We start from the raw sequence: 20451 nt of genomic DNA on the forward strand, positions 1-20451 counted from the left end.
TTGTAATTCAGTAAGTTAATATGGTACTGTAATAACTTAACACATATAAGGATAATTTTGGAAATCAAAATATATTACTTAAAGTGTCGTTCAACTTCCTGAGAATGCGTTTCTGAAAGCTTATTTTTTCGGCTTCACTCTAATGGGCTTTGAATGACTTTGGCGTTTAGGGAAAGCCCGTTTCAAAACACTCACCAAATATGCTAAATTTTTGGGAATGTCTTTTTGAACATGAAAGCTCGTTTTGGAGCCGCAAAAACCAAGCCAAATATAGCCTAAAGATACGAGAGAGAAGGGGAGACCAAATATATTTGGGAGGGTAATTGTGTAATTAAGAAATAAATAATTATTCTCTTATTTCAAAGTAAGTGTTCTGCTTTAAAATAAGTGTTCAATTTGAAAAGTAATGTAATGGTTTTTGAGTTAAATTTATAAAATATAAATCATCACCCGAACAAATTGATAATTCAATTTAATAAAAAAATACTAAAAGTCATCTACAAAAAAGGTAGATAGATTCGGCGACACATTTTTAGTATTCACTTGTGAAGTTAGGTACGTTCCCAAATTTGGGATAAATACAACATATCCCTTCCCTTTTCCTTTGCAACTACCTCTCCATCGAAACGGCCCCCAATTTTGTAGCTAGGGTTAGGGTATGGTTCCTCATATAAATCTGCGCCTCAGCGTTACTTGATATTCTTCTATATAACCCAAGTGCTGATTGAATCTTTCAAATCAATACGCTCTCTCTGTCGCCGATCAACAAGTTTCTGTGATGTTTCTTAGTTCCTCTTTCGCCTTCGTATTGTAGCTAAAGTTCCGATCTTTCTTCCATTTTTTGGAATTGATGGACATGTTCATTAACCTAGATATTTTCTTTCTTTCTTGTGAATGTTTAATCTTTATTATGCCTTTAACAAATTTACTTGATAACTATAATACCCTTTCTGCATCTTTCTTGTCACTCTCTATGAGTTCAATTTGTAGCAATACTCTGTCTCTGTTATTGTTTTGCCTTGCATATGTATACATGCATATATTTATATACACACACAATTTGCTATTATTGAAGTAAAAATGATGGGTTGCAATGATTATAAAAATTCGTAGTTCTGAATGCTATTGCCATGGCATGATAGACACATTTACACCCATAGAATATGAGCACCCACCTAATTATATATATATAATTTTATTTTATTTTTTTATTTTTTCCTCAATGAATACTTTCTTGGCATTCTAGAACAACTCACCCCAGTTTTAGAAGTAATTTTTTTTTTAATTATTGTACCCTTTTTGAGAATTAGATGGGCTGGTCTGTTCCAAGTTGTTGTGACTTTAGCAACACATGTTGGTAGATTTATAATTAATTTTGATTTAAATCAGAGATGAACGAGTCGGACATACACCCTAGGAGACACCCTAGTACATGTTCCTCGACACGGAGGGCATCCCTGACTTGTTTATTGGCATATGCCAATGACAATTGTAGTAAGAAACTATCAATAATTATGGGATGATATGCTTTTGTCGGGTGTTTAGTGGAATCTGACACCCTACATTACAAACATGCTCAAGTATAAGTTATTAATGTATTGACATAAGAACAATTCTGGCTCAGTTCACTATATTGTGAACTGTTCTGTTTTCACAGTTTTTAGGTACTAATTTATACTGCTTGATTTGTGATCTGAATTCCATTCTCAAGCCTAGCTCATTAAGTTTAATGAAGGAGAACGTGGTCAATAGGTAGGACCTAAAACTTGTCATACTTTAAGAAAATTCTCTTTGAATCTGTATACATCTCGTGTTTAATTTGATATCATCAGATTTGATATCGTTTTCATTGTCTATATGAAGTTACATGTTTATCATATAAGAACTTTTACATATTGGCAGAAGTAAGTGTAGTCAAATTTCGAAACACTATTATGATTTTACACTTAAATAACTTTGATTGTCTTAGGTTGATAGGTTGATGATATGAGGTTGTCACTGTAATAGGCTAGCAAATTGAGGTTTTCAGTCTGCTTTATTATGGTATGTTTCTTATACAGCAAATGTTGGTAATCCTTCTTCATTTCCATCTCTCCTCTCTCTCTACATGCAAATTCACTTACTTTGGGTCTAGTTTTATTGGAAGTGAATTTGAATTTGGACTTCTTTTGAGATGGCAATGATAAATTATTGTTTTAAAAATAAAAAGTATCACTTTCCATGCAGAAAGAGAAGCTTCACCATATCTTTTGATGATCACATTATATCTTATTGGGCTTCACCGTATGTAGATGCTGTTATAAACGGAAGCTTCTATTTGCTAACCAACATCGGTTGCTTCTCCCTGAAGATGAATATTCTCTTTACGTGTATGATTTTCTCAACTTGGGTTTGTTTTTAGGTACCAATTTTGATTTGAAGGAATGAACGAGAAGTAATAAAAGGTATTAAAACAATGTTGTGTTGGTTTTCATATTGTCAAGTTAATGCTAAAGTTTATCTATTTATTTTTTATTTTATCTTGATTAGAAATATACTCACACACCCACTTTGACCCTTTGACCCTATGGGCTACGGGGCTTAAAACCCTCTTCCTACTACTTTGCACGTGTTGTAGGCATGAACAATTGCGATGTGTCCAGTGCACGGTGCATTGGGCACATTGTATATATTCTCCTACTTCGGAGGGCGATGTGTCCGGTGCATGGTGCATTGGGCACATTGTTTTTATTGTTTTGTTAGTTTAGTCTTCTAATTCAATGGAGTTGGCTTTATGTTCTACATGGCATTGATAAACTTTGCTTGACCTCTCCTAAAATTGATATGGTGGTGTTTAAAGCCCTAATCTTTCAAAAGAAGAAAAACGAGGTTAGGGTTACGCACACCTCCACATGATTGAAATAAAAAAAGAAAAATCTATATTGTTATTCATTCTCCTCTCTTTTTCCTGGTTTTCAATTCCATGTTTCTTTCAATTATTTGTTTGCATCTTTTTATTATATCGTTTCTGCGTTCTGTTTCACTTTTTTTTTTTTTCCTTGTTTTACAATTCTAATTACACTTTTTTATACCATGCTGGTCGATAAACTGATTAAATTTATTTCTTTCAGAAAGCAGATGTTTGTCAAGGTGGTGTAGTGATAGTAACATTTGACATTATGCAACATATGTATAATTTTATGCCTTGGTATATTTATATTTTTTGTTGTATTTGCTTGTACTTGAACTACTTTTATGTTTATAGCTAAAGGTAAATTGCTTTTAGAAGTTGGTAGTTTTTATTTTTATTTTTTTTATTTTTATTTACAATAGAATATTTTAGTCGTTTAATTCAAAGGAGTTTGGCTTTGTGATCCTCATGGCATTAACAAACTTTGGTTGCTGTGTGATTGGCCTCTCCTAAAATTTATATGGTGGTGTTTAAAGCCCTAATCTGTCAAAATAAAAAATTCAGAGGTTAGGGTTACGCATACCGCCACATGATTTGAAAAAAAAAAAGACCCCTAAATTCTCCCCTCATGTTTTATGCTACGTTAATAAACTGATTATTTAAAAAAAAAATCATGATTTCATTTAGTTCATTAAGTAGATATATGTCAACCTTTGGACATCATGTAACATATGCATATTGTTTGTCAATTAAAGGAAATACTGTTGTTTCTCTGTTTTGACTATGTTGGTCAGTATATTTGTACTTCATCTTCCTAATTAGTTGGCTCTCAACCCAAGCCATAGAGCACGAAGGTGCTGCGATATGGATGTGCATGAGCTTGACACAGAAATGGGTGATATATAGTGATTTTAATTTTATTTATTTATATATTTATTTTTGTCTATTTCCCTTTTTGGGGGGTATTTATGTAATTTTACGCTATCCTTAACTCGAGTTAGGTCACAATCAGCCAAAAAGCGCAATTTGCAACAATTGGAAAATTAAGGGGTTTTATTGCCATAAAAAAAAGTAGGAAGGGGTTATTTAAAATACCTTATTTTGCAGTCCGATTAAACAACAGTGGGTTTAGTGCACTTAGGCCTATTTTTAAATGAGGAAAATAAACACAAAAAGGTTTAAAACCTATGATAAAAGTGTGTCAGTTTTTAATGATTTTAAGTCATTTATTTAAAGTTAGAAAATTTATGAAACTATTAAAATATTTTTTAATAACTATTATGTACTAGTAGTAAAATTATGAGTTAGAATTATATGACTTAAATTATGATTTTAAATTGTGTATCATATTTGATACTATCTATTTACATTTGTTAGTAGGTACTCAACCACCACTAACTGTGCCCATGGTCAAATGGTTAGTAAAATAGGATTAAAAAAAAAAAAAAAAAAAAAAAAAAAAAAATGGGTTTAGAGGTGACACGTCCGAACAACATAACGTTCCTTCAAATCAAACCAAACGAAACATAAATATTCATTAAGTTATTATGTTTATTTTATTTTTAAATAGCAACCATAATATTATTATTAAAATTTTAAAAAATCCTTGAAAGTCATGACATTTAATTATATTTACTTGAGCTATATTTGAAAAAAAAAAGAAAAAGAATAGTTAGATAAAGACAAATACCTATAATTTTGATTTTAATTTTTTTGATTTTATTTTATTTTGATAGTTAGATGATGACAAATACCAATAATATTTTTAAAAATAGTACTATACATTTAAAAGGGAAAGAGAAGAAGATTGGATTCAAAATGTCAAAAAGATTGTGGTAAGCAGTCCATTAAAAAGGAAAGAGAAAAAGATGTTAAATAGTAAATTTTGTCAATATACGCTGATTACATATGTGTTTAGTTGGAATACAAAATTTTTCAAAGTATTTTTTTTAATAATTTTTAAATTTAAAACTTAAATGTTAATAAGGGGTTTATAATTTATTAAGTAAATGATATTTTAAAAATAAATTATTTGATTATTTGACAAATCTAACCTTATATGTTAATTTCAATTAAACACATATGTAATCATTTTTTAGCCAGTGTGTGCAAAATGTCAAAAAAAAAAAAAAAAAGTTAATCCAAACGGACCCCAATTTTCTTCTAGGGTTTAGGATTAGGGTTTCGAACATAAATCTGCGCGGCGGAGTTTCTTCCGTCTTCTTCTATATAACACGAAGTTCTGATAGAACCTTTCAAACCAGTACGTTCTCTGTGCTGCCCATACAAAAGATTATGTGATCTTTCACCTTCGTATTGTCGTGAAACTTTATTTTTTTGTGAATGTTCAATCGTTAATTGGAACGATGTATGCAGCTGTTATTATCACATTGAAACACTGCTAGTTCTTTTTTATTCTGTTACCTGATAGTCGGAATATCTTTTCTGTTACGTATTCAATTTGCAGATCTACTGTCTGTGTTATTGTTTTGCCCTGCATATATATACACTGCTATTGTTGAAGTAAAACGAAGCAAAAATGGTGGGTTGCGATGATTATAAAAAATTCCTCGTTCTGAATGCTATTGCCATGGCATGACAGAGACATTTACACCCATAGAATATGAGCTCCCACCAAATTATGTTTTTTTCTTAATGAATACTACTTTCTTAGCATGAACAAATCATAGAATTGAGTACCTTTTTTATTTTTATTTTTTGGTTTCTTTGTGAATGTTCAATCTTTAAATGGAATGACTCTAACCAGCTGTTATCATCACATTGAAGTACTAATAGTGCCTTTCACTCGTTATAATTATAAAAATCTTTTCGCATTTTTCTTGTTACTTTTTATCGGATCAATTTGTAGATTTACTCTGTCTGTGTTATTGTTTCGCCTTGTATACGTATACACACATTGCTATTATTGTAATAAAAATTGTGGGTTGCAATGATTATAAAATAATTCCTCGTTCTGAATGCTATTGCCATGGCATGACAGACACATTTACACCCATAGAATATGAGCTCCCACCAAATTATGGTTTTTTTTTTCCTTAATGAATACATTCTTAACATGATCATGAAGTACTATTTTTCAAATAAGGCACTCTTTATGTGGTATTGATTGATTGTGTTTTTCGGGAGATATTGGTACCTCTGAAGCTTTATGGGCATAAAATACAACTGACATATGTACAAGGGTTGGTGTATACAACATTTCAGCTCGTATATGTTGGTAATTTGATAATCTATTTTGATTTAAATTAGAGATACAAATCCATTATTTGTTTGTTGAGATTGTAGCCCTGCTAATTACTTAATGGGATGTCAATGACAATTGTAGTAGGAAATTATCACTAATTCTGGGATGCTATGCTATTGGCTGGAGTTTAGACAAGTCTAACAAGTGCGTATCATTAATGTATTGACATAAGAACAATTCTAGGTCAGAGTACTATATGGTGAATGGGTCTGTTTTCACGGTTTGTAGGTAATCTTTAATGTTTGATTTGTGACCTAAATTGCATTCTCTAGCCTAACTTGTTAAGATAATGTGGTCAATAGCTAGGACCTAAATGCTTGTTATAATTTAAGAAAACTCTTTGCATCTGTATACATCTTATGTTTAATTCGGTCAGAGTAGATAATGCATGTGATTACTATATGAATTTGGATGTTTGCAATATAAGAACTTCTATATATTGGTAGAAGTAAATTTTGTGCAAATTGCAAAAAATATTACTGAGTTTACAATTTTAAGGGATAACAAAGTAAATTTGATTGTTTTAGGTTCAAGGTATGAGGCTGTGACTGTAATATAGGCTAGCAAATTGAGGTTTTCTGTCAGCTTTATTAAGTTAGGTTCTTCTCTTAATACAGCTAATGTTGGTAATCCGTCTTCATTTCCATCTCCTCTCTCTCTCTCTACTCTTGAATTTACTTTCTTTTGGTCCATTTATTTGATATTATCATCAATTCAGTTTAAGTGTGGGGCAACATGGATAGCAATGTAAGTCACAGTGAATTTGGTTTTGTACATTTGTTGCTTCCCCTTTAAGATGAACAACATTTCTCTTTAAATGTAGGTCTTTTTAATGTGGGTTGGGTTTTAGGAGCCAATTATGATTTGAAGGAATGAAAAAGAAGTAATAACAGGTATTGAAACAATGTTGTGTTGGTTTTCATATTGTCAAGTAAGTGGCAGCTGAGTGCCTAGAAAGTTCTAGGTATGTTGGTTTTGAGTCTAGGTTGGCATCCTAACCTAAAGTTAGGTGATTGATAACTTTGTTGGATGCTTACTTTTGAATTTCATTCTATTGTCCATTAGAAATGTTTGAATTCCGGATCTTGAAATTGCAATATATTTTTTCGTAGAAACTCTTCAGAAACTTGTTAATAGTTTTTGCTCCCTTGGGTTAATGCTTAACCTAGTTTATGGTGTCATCATTTGTAACTAAAATTTATGTATGGTTGTGTAATTGAATTCTTCACTACTTGATTTCTTGTTCTGTAGTTGTTCTCTACACAACAAGCTTTTTTGTTATAGCTTTATATAATTGCTTTAAGATGTTGATTTACGGATTTTTTAAAAATTTTAATTCAAAGGTCATTTTATATCATTGAGTAACTTTAGCTATTGTGCACTTGGCCTCTCCCAAAATTAATCTTGTGGTTTTTAAAGCCCTAATTTGACAAAAAAAAAATTCTATAGGCTAAGAAGTGTTACAATGCAACCAAACTTCATTTTCTGCTAACTTGTAAATTATATTATGTAATCCCTGTGATAGGAAAGAAGATGTATCCTAACCTGGTTTTGAGATAAGCTGTAGCTAATTTTTATCTCTGAGTCTGATTTTTGCCTTGGAATTATTGCAAATCAATAAAGCATGCACATGCCATGAAGAGCCTAGGCTATGAGATGGATTTGTGTTACTCTTTTTTACGTATATACTCTTCATAAATATGTTAGTTGTTTTTATTTCAATTCTATGTTTTTCTTAATGTTGTTTTGGGAGTCAATTTCCGTAGTTACATGCTATTTGTTTGGATTGTTGGGTATCTTGACTTTTTGTTGTATTTGCTTTGTACCTGAACAAGTTTTATGTAATAGCTAATAGTAATTGCTTTTTAGAAGTTGGTAGTTTTTTTAATTAGTTTAGTCTTTTATTTTAATTCAAAGGAGTTGGCATTATGATCTACATTGCATTAGCAAACTGTTGTTGCTGTGTGCTTGGCCTCTCCTAAAATTGATATGGTGGTATTTAAAGCCCTAATCTGTCAATATAAAAAATTCAGAGGTTAGGGTTACGCATACCTCCATATGGTTGGAAAAACCCTATATTGTTATTATTCATTGTCCTCCCAGTTTTCTGGTTTTCAATTGCAAGTTATTTTCAATTATCTTTCTGCATTTTCTATTTTATTGTCTATGCTGCAATTTTCCCCCCCTTCTTTCCTTGATTTACAATTTTAATTGCATTTTTTATTATACCATGCTAGTTTGATAAACCGATTTCATTTACTTATCAAATAGAAAAAGGGCGAAAAAAAAGTAATTTCATTATGTTTCTTTTGTAGTCTGATTATCTCATTAAGTAGATATATGTCATGGTGTGTAGTGATAATTACTTTTTGACATCATGTAATATATGTATACTTTCTTGCCTCATTGTTTTTTAATTAAAGTATATGTTAAAATGAAAATCGATAGCAGTGAAATGTTCATTTCATGCTGTTGCTCTAGTGAGATAGGTTGTCACAACAATATTCATCCAAGCAACTGTGCACCTTCCTTCTGAACATCAAAACCACAAACTTGTGGAGGGAATAAAGGGTTGTATTGAAAATAGAACACTGAATATAAACTTTGTATTGTTTTGTCCAAGTGATTATTATTTTGATTGGGAACATTATCCTCAAATTTGTCAATTTATGTAAGATAGTGGCAAGATCTCTTTTCCAATCAAAATGCATCAGAAGTTGGCAGACATAGCCTTCTTGGGCATGTAACACCAATTTAAAAGCATTATATTTTTGAATCCTCACCGTCTAACAATTTGATTTCGATTGGATCGGATCGCACCTGTGAATAGGTGGATCAAATGCCCACCCCTACCCCGGGCACACACTGGCTCTGCCCACGCATACAATCAGCCAAACAAAGTACTACATATATGTTTTAATTGGAATTAATATATGAGGTTAGATTTGTCAAATTATCAAATAATTTATTTTTAAAAGAGCATTTACTTGTTGAATTATCCGAAAATTTTGTTTAGTGAATGGTTTAATGATCTCTACCAAAATTTTCATTTCCTTTTATTTTTTTCTAAAATTTTATACCAAATACTATACAACATCATAATGTTATTTCCCTCCATTTTTTTCCTTTGCAACTCCCTTTCTAATAGGGTTTGGGTTAGGGATTCTATGATCCATCTTATTTCCTCTTTCACCTTTGTATTGTTGTGAAAGCTCTGATCTTTCTTCCATTTTTGACAATTGGTTATTCTACTACGGTTTCCTTGACTTAATGCCCCCTATGACTTAGCACTTTTGTTTGAAGTCATTGTTGTAGCATGGTACGTTTCTTGATGCAAGTCTCTGGAGACCGATGACTGTAATGACAGATGTAGCTACTTCATCATCCAAGTTAAGAAGTATTTTGTCTTCCTCTTCGGACTTGTTCATTAACTCAGATTAGTCTTTTTTTCTCCGTCTTTTTTTCTTTTTTGTTCTTTGTGAATGTCAATCGTTAATTGGAACGATGTATGTAGCTGTTATTATCACACTGAAGCACTGCTAGTTTTTTATGCATTATTGTCTTTCACTCTGTATGAAGAACATGGTTACCTGATAATTAGAATACCTTTTCTGTTACTAGTTCAATTTGCAGATCTGCTCTGTCTGTGTTATTGTTTAGCCCTGCACACTCTCTCTCTCTCTGCTATTATTGAAGTAAAAATGGTGGGTTGCAATGATTATAAAAAATTCCTCGTTCTGAATGCTATTGCCATGGCATGACAGACACATTTACACCCATAGAATATGAGCACCCATCAAATTATATTTTTTCTTATTGAATACTTTCTTAGCATGAACAACCCCACAGCAAGAAGTACTTGTAGTAGGAAATTATCACTAATTCTGTTATGGTATGGTATTGGCTGGAGAATAGAGCACTCTCATTATGTACATGAATTTGGATGTTTATCATATAAGAACTTCTATATATTGGCAGAAGTAAATGTAGTGCAAATTTCAAAATCTATTATGATTTTACAATTTGAAGGGATAGCAAAGTAACTTTGATTGTTTTAGGTTAACAGTACGAGGTTGTCACTGTAATAGGCTAGGAAATTGAGGTTTTCAGTCTTTCTTTATTCTGGTAGGTTTTTAATACAGCAAATGTTGATTATCCGTCTTCATTTCCATCTCTCCTCTCTCTCTACATGCAAATTCCCTTACTTTTGGTCTGGTTTTATTTGATATATCATCAGTTCAGTTTGAGTGTGGGGCAACATGGATCGCAATGATCCAATTTGCAACCACTCGAGTGTAGCCCAAATTGTTATGTTGAAGTTCTTGTTCTTGTAACCCAAAATTGAAGCTTAGAGTTTCAAAATAAATTAATACAATTCAAGTCTTAGTGAATTTGATTTTGGGCTACTTTTGAGATGGCAATGATAAAAAACTGTGTTAAAAATAAAAATATTACTTGTCAGAATTTTCTATAGACATGCACAAAGAGAAGCTTCACCATATATTTTGATGATCGCATTATATTTTTTGGGGCTTCACCATATGTAGATGCTATATTATAAATGGACGCTTCTATTTTGCTAACCAACATCGGTTTCTTCTCCTTTAAGACGAATGAACAAGAAGTAATAACAGGTATTGAAACAATGTTCTATTGGTTTTCTTATTGTCAAATTAAGTAAGGGTGGCTGCTGAGTGCCTACCAAGTTCTAGGACTGTTGGTTTTGAGTTGCATCAGTGTTTCCCTCCTAATCTATAGTTAGGCGGTTGAGAACGAACTTTGTTTTATGCTTATTTTTTAATTGCATTCTATTGTCTGTTGGAAATGTTTGTAATAACTGTTTGAATTCTGGATCTTGAAATTGCAATATATTTTTTCCTAGAAATATGCTCTTCATAAATGTGTTAATAGTTTTTATTTCTTTGATATATTCTTAATCTAATTTTTAGTGTCATCATTTGTAACTAAAATTTTTGTATGCTTGTGTAATTGAATTCTCCATAACTTGGTTTTTTTGTTTTGTATTTGTTATACGGAGTATCTTTCAGAAGTTGGTTTGTGGATTAGTTGAATCTTTTAATTCAAAAGAGTGGCTTCATGATCTACATGGCATTGAGTAAACTTTAGATGCTGTGGGCTTGGTCTCTCCTAAAATTTAATCTTGTGGTTCTTAAAGCCCTAATTTGATAAAGAAAAATTCTAGAGGTTAGGGTTACGCATACCACCAAATTATTGAAATACACAGCAATCATGTAATCCCTTTGCTGTGTTTATAATAATGGTTTCAACTAGGGATGTTTTGAATTGTAATACACTCTTAAAAATATTTTATTCATAATTTTGTTAGTTGTTTTTATTTCTATTCTACTTTTTTATCGACATTTTTATGGAGAATCAATTACTGTAGTTGCATGCTATTTGATTCAATTCTTGGGTATTTAGAATTTTTTTTGTTGTATTTGCTTCGTATGTGAACAACTTTTATGTTGTAGCTAAAGTAATTGCTTCTGAAGTTGGTAGGTTTTTTTTTTTTTTTTAGTTTAGCCTTCTCATTCAAAGGAGTTGGCTTTATGATCTACATGGCATTGACCAACTTTGGTTGCTGTGTGCTTGGCCTCTCCTAAAATTGATACGGTGGTGTTTAAAGCCCTAATCTGGCAAAAAGAAAAAAAAATTAGAGGTTAGGGTTACGCATACCTCCACATGATTGAAAAAAATACCCTATATTGTTTCATTCTCCTTTCATTTTCTTGTTTTTCTATTCTATTCTTCTTTCTTGCATTTTCTATTTTGTTGTTTATGCTTTCTGTTTCATTTTTCTTTCCTTGTTTTACAATTCTAATTGCATTCTGATATTTTTATACCATGCTTGGTTGATAAACTGGTTTAATTTAATTTCTTTCGGAGTTTGATCTGCTCAGTAAGCAGAAGTTTGTCATGGTGCCTAGTGATGGTAACTTTTGACATTATGCATCATATGTATAATTTGATGCCTTGTTGTTTCTCCATGAAGGAAAATATGGTTGCTTTATTATTTAAAGATTGAAGTTGTTAATATGGGCACTCATAAGGCATTTTTGGGCATCATCTTGCATACTTCCTTACCTGGGAAATTGTCATATGTATAGATATATTAGTAATGATATGCTTCCCGATGCTACTGCAAAATCAATCTATATTTGAGATGGCTCGGCCATGTCATTGCTCAAACCCACACTTTTGCTCAAACCTGCACTTGTGCCAAACTAAAAATTTCCCTTTCACGGAAACAAAAACAGAGGATCAGATATGACAAGGACAATGCTCTGATAATGGTTTTAACCAGGGATGTTTTGAATTGGCACACTTCTTTTAAGTGTATATGCTCTTCATAAATGTATTAGTTGTTTTTATTTCAATTCTACTTTTTGCTTAATGTTGTCGTCGGAATCAATTACCGTAGTTACATGCTATTTCATTGGATTTTTGATATTTAGATCTTTTGTTGTATTTGATTCAGCTTTTATGTTATGGCTAAAGGTAATTTGTTCCAGAAGTTGGTAGTTTTTATTATATTTTTAAAATAAAATTAGTTTAGTCTTTTCATTTAAAGGAGTTGGGTTTATGATCTAACATGGCACTAACAAACTTTGGGTGATGTGTGCTTGGCCTCACCTAATATTTGATATGGTGGTGTTTAAAGCCGTAATATGTCAAAATAAAAAATTCAGAGGTTAGGGTTACACATACCTCCATATGATTGAAAAATCTGTATATTGTAATTCATTCGTTTTTCTGGTTTTCAATTGTAAGTTTCTTTCAATTATATTTTTTGCATTTTTTATTTTGTTGTCTATGTTGGCCCTATTTTTTTTTTTAACAATTCTAATTGCATTCTGATTATACAATCCTAGGTTGATAAACTGATTTCATTTACTTTTCAAAAAGGGGAAAAAAAATATTGATTTCTTTTGTAGTCTGATTAGCTAATTAAGCTAGTTATTTTTCATGGTGTGTAGTGATAGTAACTTTTTGACATCATGTAATATATATATATATGCATATTAAAGAAAATATGGTTGTTTATCTGTTTTAAGGAATGTAGTCGTTACAATTGAGACTGATAAAAGCATTTCCGGCCATCATCTGTCCTTACATTGGTTGTATTTTCTTGGAATTTCTCAAGAAAGATAGGTTATGAATTTTCCTTCTTGTAGCTTGACAACAAAATATCTCTCTCTCTCTCTCTCTCTCTCTCTCTCTCGTAGTTGATACTCACACACCCATGCCTCTACTAAGACTTTGAACCCCTGACCTCCTTTTAGGAAGTAGGGACTTGATACCGTTGGACCACTGGGCTGTCGGTGATTATTTGTCATTTTCTATGCAGGTTGCAGAAATCTTTTTCTATGCAGGTTGTAAGTTTTTTATGTTAGTTTATTACTTGTGTGTAAAAGGGGAAAGCATAGAAGGGAAAGATTCATTTCTTACTCTGAATCCAGTGAGTAGATGGCACAACAATATGCATCCAAGCAACATGGCAACAGTGGTGGCATAACCCCCTGAATGCCTAAAGCACAAAACTTGTACAGGGAATATTGAATTGAGTAGATTGAATATATAGACAATTTTTTTTTTGGGTACAAATTGATTGTCATTTTGATTACTATTTTCAAATTTGTCAATTAATGTAAGACAGTGCCAAGAGCTCTTGTCAAATCATAATGCATCAGAGGTTGGCAGACAATAGCCTTCTTGGGCATTATCTATATACTTTTAATCCAACAAAATTCTTCAAAACAAATGTCTTGTGTAACCTACAAATATGTGTGTGTGTGTGTTTAGGTACCCCGTTTCTGTTTTTCACTCATCTCTGTTGATGAAGTTTACCCCAAGTACTATTTTCTGATTTTGTAGGCTGAAACAATTGTAGAAAATCAGAACTAGATTATCTGTGACTTTGGATTCTACATTGTTTTAGCCTTTAGGTTTGCTTTAAATTGGCACATATATAGTCAAAGGCTTTCAGCAGATAGCTTATTCCATTTCATGATATCATCACCAGTGATGAGCAGCGAGTCAGGAACTAAAAGATACTTTCCAACAGTTTTCTGAAAAGTTACAGGTGACCTCAGAATTGAACTGAACCTACTGGGATATCCATTTTGAGAGATGTATTTTCATTGTGTTCTTAAATTTTCTGTTTGGATTCATTGACTTTTTATCCTCGGTTGTGCATATTATTGTAGTATTGATGCATCGTTTTTTTGGCAAGAAGCTACTATGGTCATTGTGGAGTCAACTATAGTTAGGATGCATGATGGACCTTTTTTATTTTTTATTTATTTTTTTTATTAACAAGAAATTCACGCACCCATTTGTTCGTAAGGGAACTCGAATGCTTACCATGTCCTTTGAGGCGTATCGGAAATACCACTATGTTACAACCCACCGTGCACGATGAATTGTTACCCCGTGTTTGCTGTTGAAGGGTTTTGTATCTGTTGTACAAGATACACAATAAAGAGGTGGAAATATGGTAGTGGTGGTAGTGAAATAAAGGTTGAACTTCCTTGAACCCAAGGAACTAATACAATGAGGCACTTTGCATAAAAATACCAAAGTTTTAGGTGTACCTTTTCCACTCTTCTCACTGTTCGACATATAGTTGAAACCAACACACTGGGCTTTCATGCTAATATTTGGAAGTACCGATTCGGCACCCTTGAACTAAATTTCCTCCCAAATCACTAATTTGATGAAATGCCTTGTTGTTTTGAGTTTCACCCTGATGGTAACATGATGTACCACAAAGCAATCAAACATATTTACATGGAACAAAACAAAGAACCTGCTACCAATCAACGTTGCTTTCCCCAAACATAAAAAAGAACTGATTGTTACATAAATCTCACAAACTATATATAATGAGAAGTGAAAAAAACCAAATCTTAAAATCACAGTTACATCTGAAATAAGAAGCCAAAACGGCTGATGTCCAAGTCTTCTTATGTGATCGGTCAAAGTTCTGCACTGATCTAACCATCATGCCCAAAAGATAAACAGATAGCAATAATCAAACAAATTAACAAAATTCAAACTCCTAAAGTTAATTGTTTCAACTCATTGTCAGCAGATACAACTCAACTCATTCTTCTTCCATTAACCTACTGTCTTCTTCTTAGTCCGGGTTCAAATCGTCTCACAATGCAGGCAAGGAAGAATTAACAAGAGTTGAGCCCCGGAGGTCATTGCAAAGGCTAGCCCCCTCATGTGTCTTGTTGTTCTCTGTTCTTGGGCTGCTTCCAGCACTGCTGCTAGAAAGTGATCTAAATGTGGTCTTCTGCAAGACCCCAGTTGGGGATGACGCCAACCGAGGGCTGTTGTCCCAGCCTTTGGTCATCAAGTTGAGAGCGGAGGAGTTCTTGCAGTCGCTGGCACTGTTATTCGTGCTATGCAGCACTTCACCAAGAGGTCCACCCATGGAAGTCTCCCAGGAGATCGGAATCCAACTGGCTTGCCTTTGGTTTGGTTCATGTATGACACTACCCACTCCCAACCCCATTTGAGTTGTTGAGTCGAGCTCCCTTGATAACCTCAGTGGCGAAAGCGTGGGATTGGGATTTTCGTTTGCAGGAGAGGAGGTGGATGACATGAAGTCTGAAGAAGCCATGGGGATCGAAATTGAGAGTTGGGTCCTATCCGACTGCAGATCAATTTCCGGCCATGAAATGGCTGAGCGTTCGGACTGGTTCTTAGGCCAATCGTCAATGAACTGGTGAAGTGAATGCTGCGATCCGGTTTCTCTATTGTTGAGCTCTTGGGAAGAACTGTAGTTTCTGCAGTCAACGAGCGAAGAACTCTTATGCACAGGGTTGAGCAAGGAATCAGAGCAGACGAGTCCAAAGTCGGGTCTAGAAGAATCTTCATATGGATTTCGCTGTTTTGCAATGGAAAATTGGTTCTCTTTTAGGCCGCCAATGGCCGGAGATAGCATTGAGAGGTCTGATGCATCTTGCATTCTCTCACCCATATTCTCCTTGTTCAGAAAAATCCTATAAAAAAAACCAAACCATTAAAAAGAAACCGCTAATTAGCCCAAGTTTATGTGAACTTATAATCCACCTAACACACACATGTTGATCATTTGCATCAAAATTCAACCAGCTAATTAGCCCAAGTTTATGTGAACCACTCATAGAAATAGGAATGGCAAAAATTTTCACCCTGTCCTGTCTGGGGACGGTTTTGGGAGAACCGATTATGTAAACGGAGACAAGATGGGGGCTATTTTGAAAAACCCAACGGGTTTTGGGGAGGTTTCAAGGAATGGTTGCCCCGCCTCGTCCCACCCCAAATATACTATAATTTTACGAAATTATCCTTACATATTATGATATATTAATAAAATAGGTCAAGTATGTATAAAGGGGTAGTAAAAATCCCCACCTCGGCAAAACCCCACTCTGTTTGGGGCGGTTTTGGGAAACCGATCACGGGGATAAAAAAAATTAAACGAGAAATGAAGAGAAATTCTATAGTGCTCTCTCTCTCTGACACATGTTTATCATTTGCATCAAAACCCGATCACTAAATTAGTAAAAATACATTAATGTTAGTTAAATAAACATAATTTATTCTTTCTTAAGAAAGAATATCAGCTACCAAGTTCAGTCACTTTCACAAATATAAAGATGTAAATATAAGCACTGCACATGATTTTATATCAATGTAAGTTCTATGAATGTAGGCCAAAAGTGAATATATGCCAAAAGGATAAGAAATTCATATCCACAAGGGGTTTTTCTTAGTCACCTGTTGTTGACATGGGGGGCTGAACAAGGACTTGGTTCACCAGGCTGCAAGTTCTTGATTTGGTGGTGGTGGTGGTGCGAGAGGCCGAGGTTGGATGCGCCGCCTCCGGACACCACAGATGCTGACGTGGAAGAAGCCATGGGCATCAGCTTATCAGTAGTAGCAGTAGTGGTGGTGGTGGGTCCGGTGACGGAATGGCCGGTTTGGCCTTCCACAGGCTTTCTTGAACGATGGCGTCCCCTGTTCATGTGCCGCTCGCAGTACTTCTGATCTGCAACGGCGTCCCTTGAGCACCGCCATTTCTTCCCATCCGTCCGTCGACACCTCCCCGGTTCAGGATCAGCGTTGTTGGAGAATCCCAGATGGAAAGCACCCCATCCCACTTTCAACATTCAAAAAAAATGAAAACAACCAAATCAACTAACACAATAAAAAGAGCAAACACATATGTGCATACAAAGCCCCCAAAAAAATTGTACTTCATTTTAGTCCAATGCAAAAATTAACTATAGATTTTCACCTATAATCAACACAAATTATTAAAAAAAAAAGAAGTTAATCCCAATAGTATGGTATACAACAAATACACAAATACCACAAGAATAATAGGATTAACTAGAAATTTTCACCTATAATGAACACAATATACTTTATCCATCATTAATCCAAACTATTTTGAAGGAAATAGAGGGAAAAAGAAAACAAAATCAAATCAATAGTACGATATAGCAGCTAATGAATTAGACAACTACCCACACATACTTGTATTGTTGAAAGGTTGACTCCTACCCCCACATACACACACAGTGACACACACACAGATCATATAAGTAATTAGAGTATGTTAATAATATTGGTAATCAATTTTAAAGACAAGTACGCAAATCTTGTTAAGAGAGTGAAAAAAAAAAAAAGGAAAGAAAGAAGAGAGAATAGACAGACTTACAAGTAGTGGGTCTAAGAGGTCCTCCTGAAAAGCTAGAGAAGCCAACAGAATCAAGTGCTTTCCTAATGGGGATGAGCAGATTAGAAGGAATAGGGACATTTGCAGTGATGTACTTGTAGATCAAGGCCTGGTGTTCCAACTCCATCCACTGTGATGGAGTGAAAGGACCTCTCACACCAGCGAATGCCCCATGCATAGTTGCAGCATTCAAACCTCCAGACCCATGGCCTGAAAAAGAGAAGACCAAAAGATTTAGGTCAAAATATTGATAGAAAAAGCCAAATACTGATATAACATTTTCACTGGAAATGAAAAAAAAAAAAAAAAAAAAAGACCTCTGAGACTGTTAATAAGTGTAAAAGGAGAAATCAGAGTGTAGAAAGGGGTATGTGACAGAAAACCCAAAAAATTTTAATTTGTCTGCAACATTTAAGGAGGCTACAACAATCATAAAGTTCTTGTTTTTAGATGGAACAAGAAAACATCATAGAGAGAGACAGAGAAAGAGAGAGAGAAAGAGAAAGAAAAAGAAATCAAAACCCAATTAAAGGAAAGATTGGTCTAATGTTACTAGCTCCTAGTATTATTCCCTCTTATGTGTATATGCTTGCTTCATTTCTTTTCTTCTTTTGTACCCATCAACAGTTTCTACTGTGTTGAAATATTACCAAAACCAATCTCCTCAAAACAGGAAGACAAAGATTTCAAGGACCCAAAAAAAAGAAGTTTTTTTTTTTCTTTGACAAGACTCCAAAACCAAGATTTACTATAGATTTACATGAAAAGACCCTCTTTTCAGTACTTGGCATTCAACCCATCAACCATCTTGTGCTGCAAAAACTTGCCTAATCTTTCCAACCCAACCAAGTAAACATTCACCAAAACCCAGAGTCCAAAAATGAGAAACACTTTCACTCTCTCACATAATGTGTCACACACTTACACTACATACACACACACACACACACACATATATACCTGTATTTCTACCATAAGCATTTGAAGATTGGTGATAGAAAGGCAGTGTGACAGTTTGTGAGTTGGGTGAAGAGAAGCTGAGCATATGCTGCTGAGCATCAGTAGAGAAGCAGAGAGAGGAGTTGTTGTTAGTAGATGTAGTATTAGATCTCAGTAAAGGACTACTTCTCTGCTGGTGGTGGAGGAGCATTGTTGTTGGTTTGGAGGGTGAGAAATCATCACTAGAAGTATGTTTTGCCAGTTTTAACCCCCTCCAGTCATCTTCAGTAGCAGTCCCAGAAGATCTTTCTTGCTTGAGAAATCCAGATCCGTACCACTTTTGCTTGGTATCAGCAGGATCTGAAGAAGTAAAACCAGTGTCTGAACCCAAAAACCCATCCAAACCCACCACCCCAAAATCCATCACAAACCCACCAGACACACAGAATCGAGCATTGGGACACTCAGAGAGAGGCTTGAAGAGGTGTTGTTGGAGGGAGGACCATTTTAAAGGGTGGGCTATCACTGCTATGTATGGTTGGGTTAGAAGAGGCTGAAAAATGAATACCAGAGTGGTTTTGTTTTAGGGAGTAGTAGATGTTTGTCAATAATAATAATAATAATAATAATAATAATAATAATAATTGGAGAGAGAGAGAGAGGTGGTAGCACTAAATACATCCTCTATGAGTTAGTATATCATCCTTTATAACTACACGTACTAACAAAAAACAATCTTAAGGATATGTGTGTATGTGTATATGTACATATATGGATACTGATAAGGTGGTTGTATTTATTGATGAGATGTTATGTGAAAGAAAATTTAATTGGGGATACTTCCTTTAATCATGAGTTTAATTTTATAAACATATGAGATGTTACCATGTAATATTATTTCTTTGCTAAGTGACACAAAATGAGTGCAAAAGCACATAAATGCGACAAAATTTAAATCATATAAAATGAGTATAGCAAAGCATATACATAGCTTAAGAACAACACTTATTCATCTGTAAGGGCTTTTTCGCATTGCAATTTAGAAGGCTGAGGTTAGAGTTCTTCTAAACATTTGCAGTTGTGTTGTGTTAAATTATTGTGGAGAAAAAGTGTTTGCTAATACACAAAGTGTTGCACAGAATTTCAAAGCAGAACAAAGCAAAACACATTGTACAAAATATTCTTTAAATAATGTTATCAAAGGAGTTCTTTATATACCTTTAATATATCATTTAGTGATTTTTTTTACTTAAAAGATGGTATGACTTAAAAAAAAAAATTGTTTTTCTTCTTCGTCCCTATCTTTTAATGTGTATTTAATATTGGTGTGACCGGATCTGCTTCTGAAGTCAATCATAATCGTTACGATTCAACATAAAAACTTAAGCTATTAAATGGGATTAATAGTCAAACCATTTACTTATTTCACTTCTAATCCGAATTCGACGTGAGATAATTCTAAAATAAAGAATTACATGCACAAATCAATGCATTACAAGTCCATCTCAATTTATAAAGCATTAATCTCTCAATGAAATATTTTCATAAAAAAAATATTGTAAGTCCATCCCAACTTATAAAGCATTAATGTTTTAATGA

General features: G+C 33.6%; 1 protein-coding gene, 1 long non-coding RNA gene and 4 other non-coding genes across 6 annotated transcripts; 5 read left to right on the top strand and 1 right to left on the bottom strand.

Annotated features, from left to right (window-relative positions):
• The first annotated feature begins 533 nt into the window (after window positions 1–533).
• On the top strand, window positions 534–4355 carry LOC132278367 (uncharacterized). Its single transcript, XR_009471047.1, has 2 exons — window positions 534–2444; window positions 3111–4355. It is a non-coding gene; the product is annotated as an uncharacterized LOC132278367 (long non-coding RNA).
• Window positions 1085–1172, top strand: LOC132280655 (small nucleolar RNA snoR8a). The gene has a single exon (XR_009471660.1). It is a non-coding gene; the product is annotated as a small nucleolar RNA snoR8a (small nucleolar RNA).
• A 1078-nt stretch (window positions 4356–5433) lies between the features above and the next one.
• On the top strand, window positions 5434–5522 carry LOC132280656 (small nucleolar RNA snoR8a). The gene has a single exon (XR_009471661.1). It is a non-coding gene; the product is annotated as a small nucleolar RNA snoR8a (small nucleolar RNA).
• Window positions 5523–5831: 309 nt separating this feature from the next.
• LOC132280654 (small nucleolar RNA snoR8a) lies at window positions 5832–5921 on the top strand. Its single transcript, XR_009471659.1, has one exon. It is a non-coding gene; the product is annotated as a small nucleolar RNA snoR8a (small nucleolar RNA).
• A 3939-nt stretch (window positions 5922–9860) lies between these two features.
• Window positions 9861–9949, top strand: LOC132280653 (small nucleolar RNA snoR8a). Its single transcript, XR_009471658.1, has one exon. It is a non-coding gene; the product is annotated as a small nucleolar RNA snoR8a (small nucleolar RNA).
• Window positions 9950–14993: 5044 nt separating this feature from the next.
• Window positions 14994–19447, bottom strand: LOC132279252 (growth-regulating factor 1-like). The gene is made up of 4 exons (XM_059781184.1): window positions 18874–19447; window positions 17896–18123; window positions 16950–17331; window positions 14994–16189 (listed from the first exon to the last, which is right to left on the bottom strand). Exons 1-4 carry the CDS (start codon window positions 19274–19276, stop codon window positions 15337–15339), a joined length of 1866 nt encoding a protein of 621 aa, XP_059637167.1. The 5' UTR covers window positions 19277–19447; the 3' UTR covers window positions 14994–15336.
• Between the last annotated feature and the right edge of the window lie 1004 nt (window positions 19448–20451).

The sequence above is a fragment of the Cornus florida genome, unplaced genomic scaffold (assembly GCF_030987335.1).
Source record: "Cornus florida cultivar Cherokee Brave unplaced genomic scaffold, ASM3098733v1 CherokeeBrave_3.0.0_Hap2_Chr10, whole genome shotgun sequence".
Taxonomy (NCBI): domain Eukaryota; kingdom Viridiplantae; phylum Streptophyta; class Magnoliopsida; order Cornales; family Cornaceae; genus Cornus; species Cornus florida.

Coding starts and splice junctions, on each gene's coding strand:
- LOC132279252 (XM_059781184.1), bottom strand. CDS start 19,276: ATGGATTTTGGGGTGGTGGGTTTGGATGGGTTTTTGGGTTCAGACACT. Junction 17,332..17,895: donor ACCTCTTAGACCCACTACTT/GTAAGTCTGTCT, acceptor GAATGTTGAAAG/TGGGATGGGGTGCTTTCCAT. Junction 16,190..16,949: donor GCCCCCCATGTCAACAACAG/GTGACTAAGAAA, acceptor TTTTTTTTATAG/GATTTTTCTGAACAAGGAGA.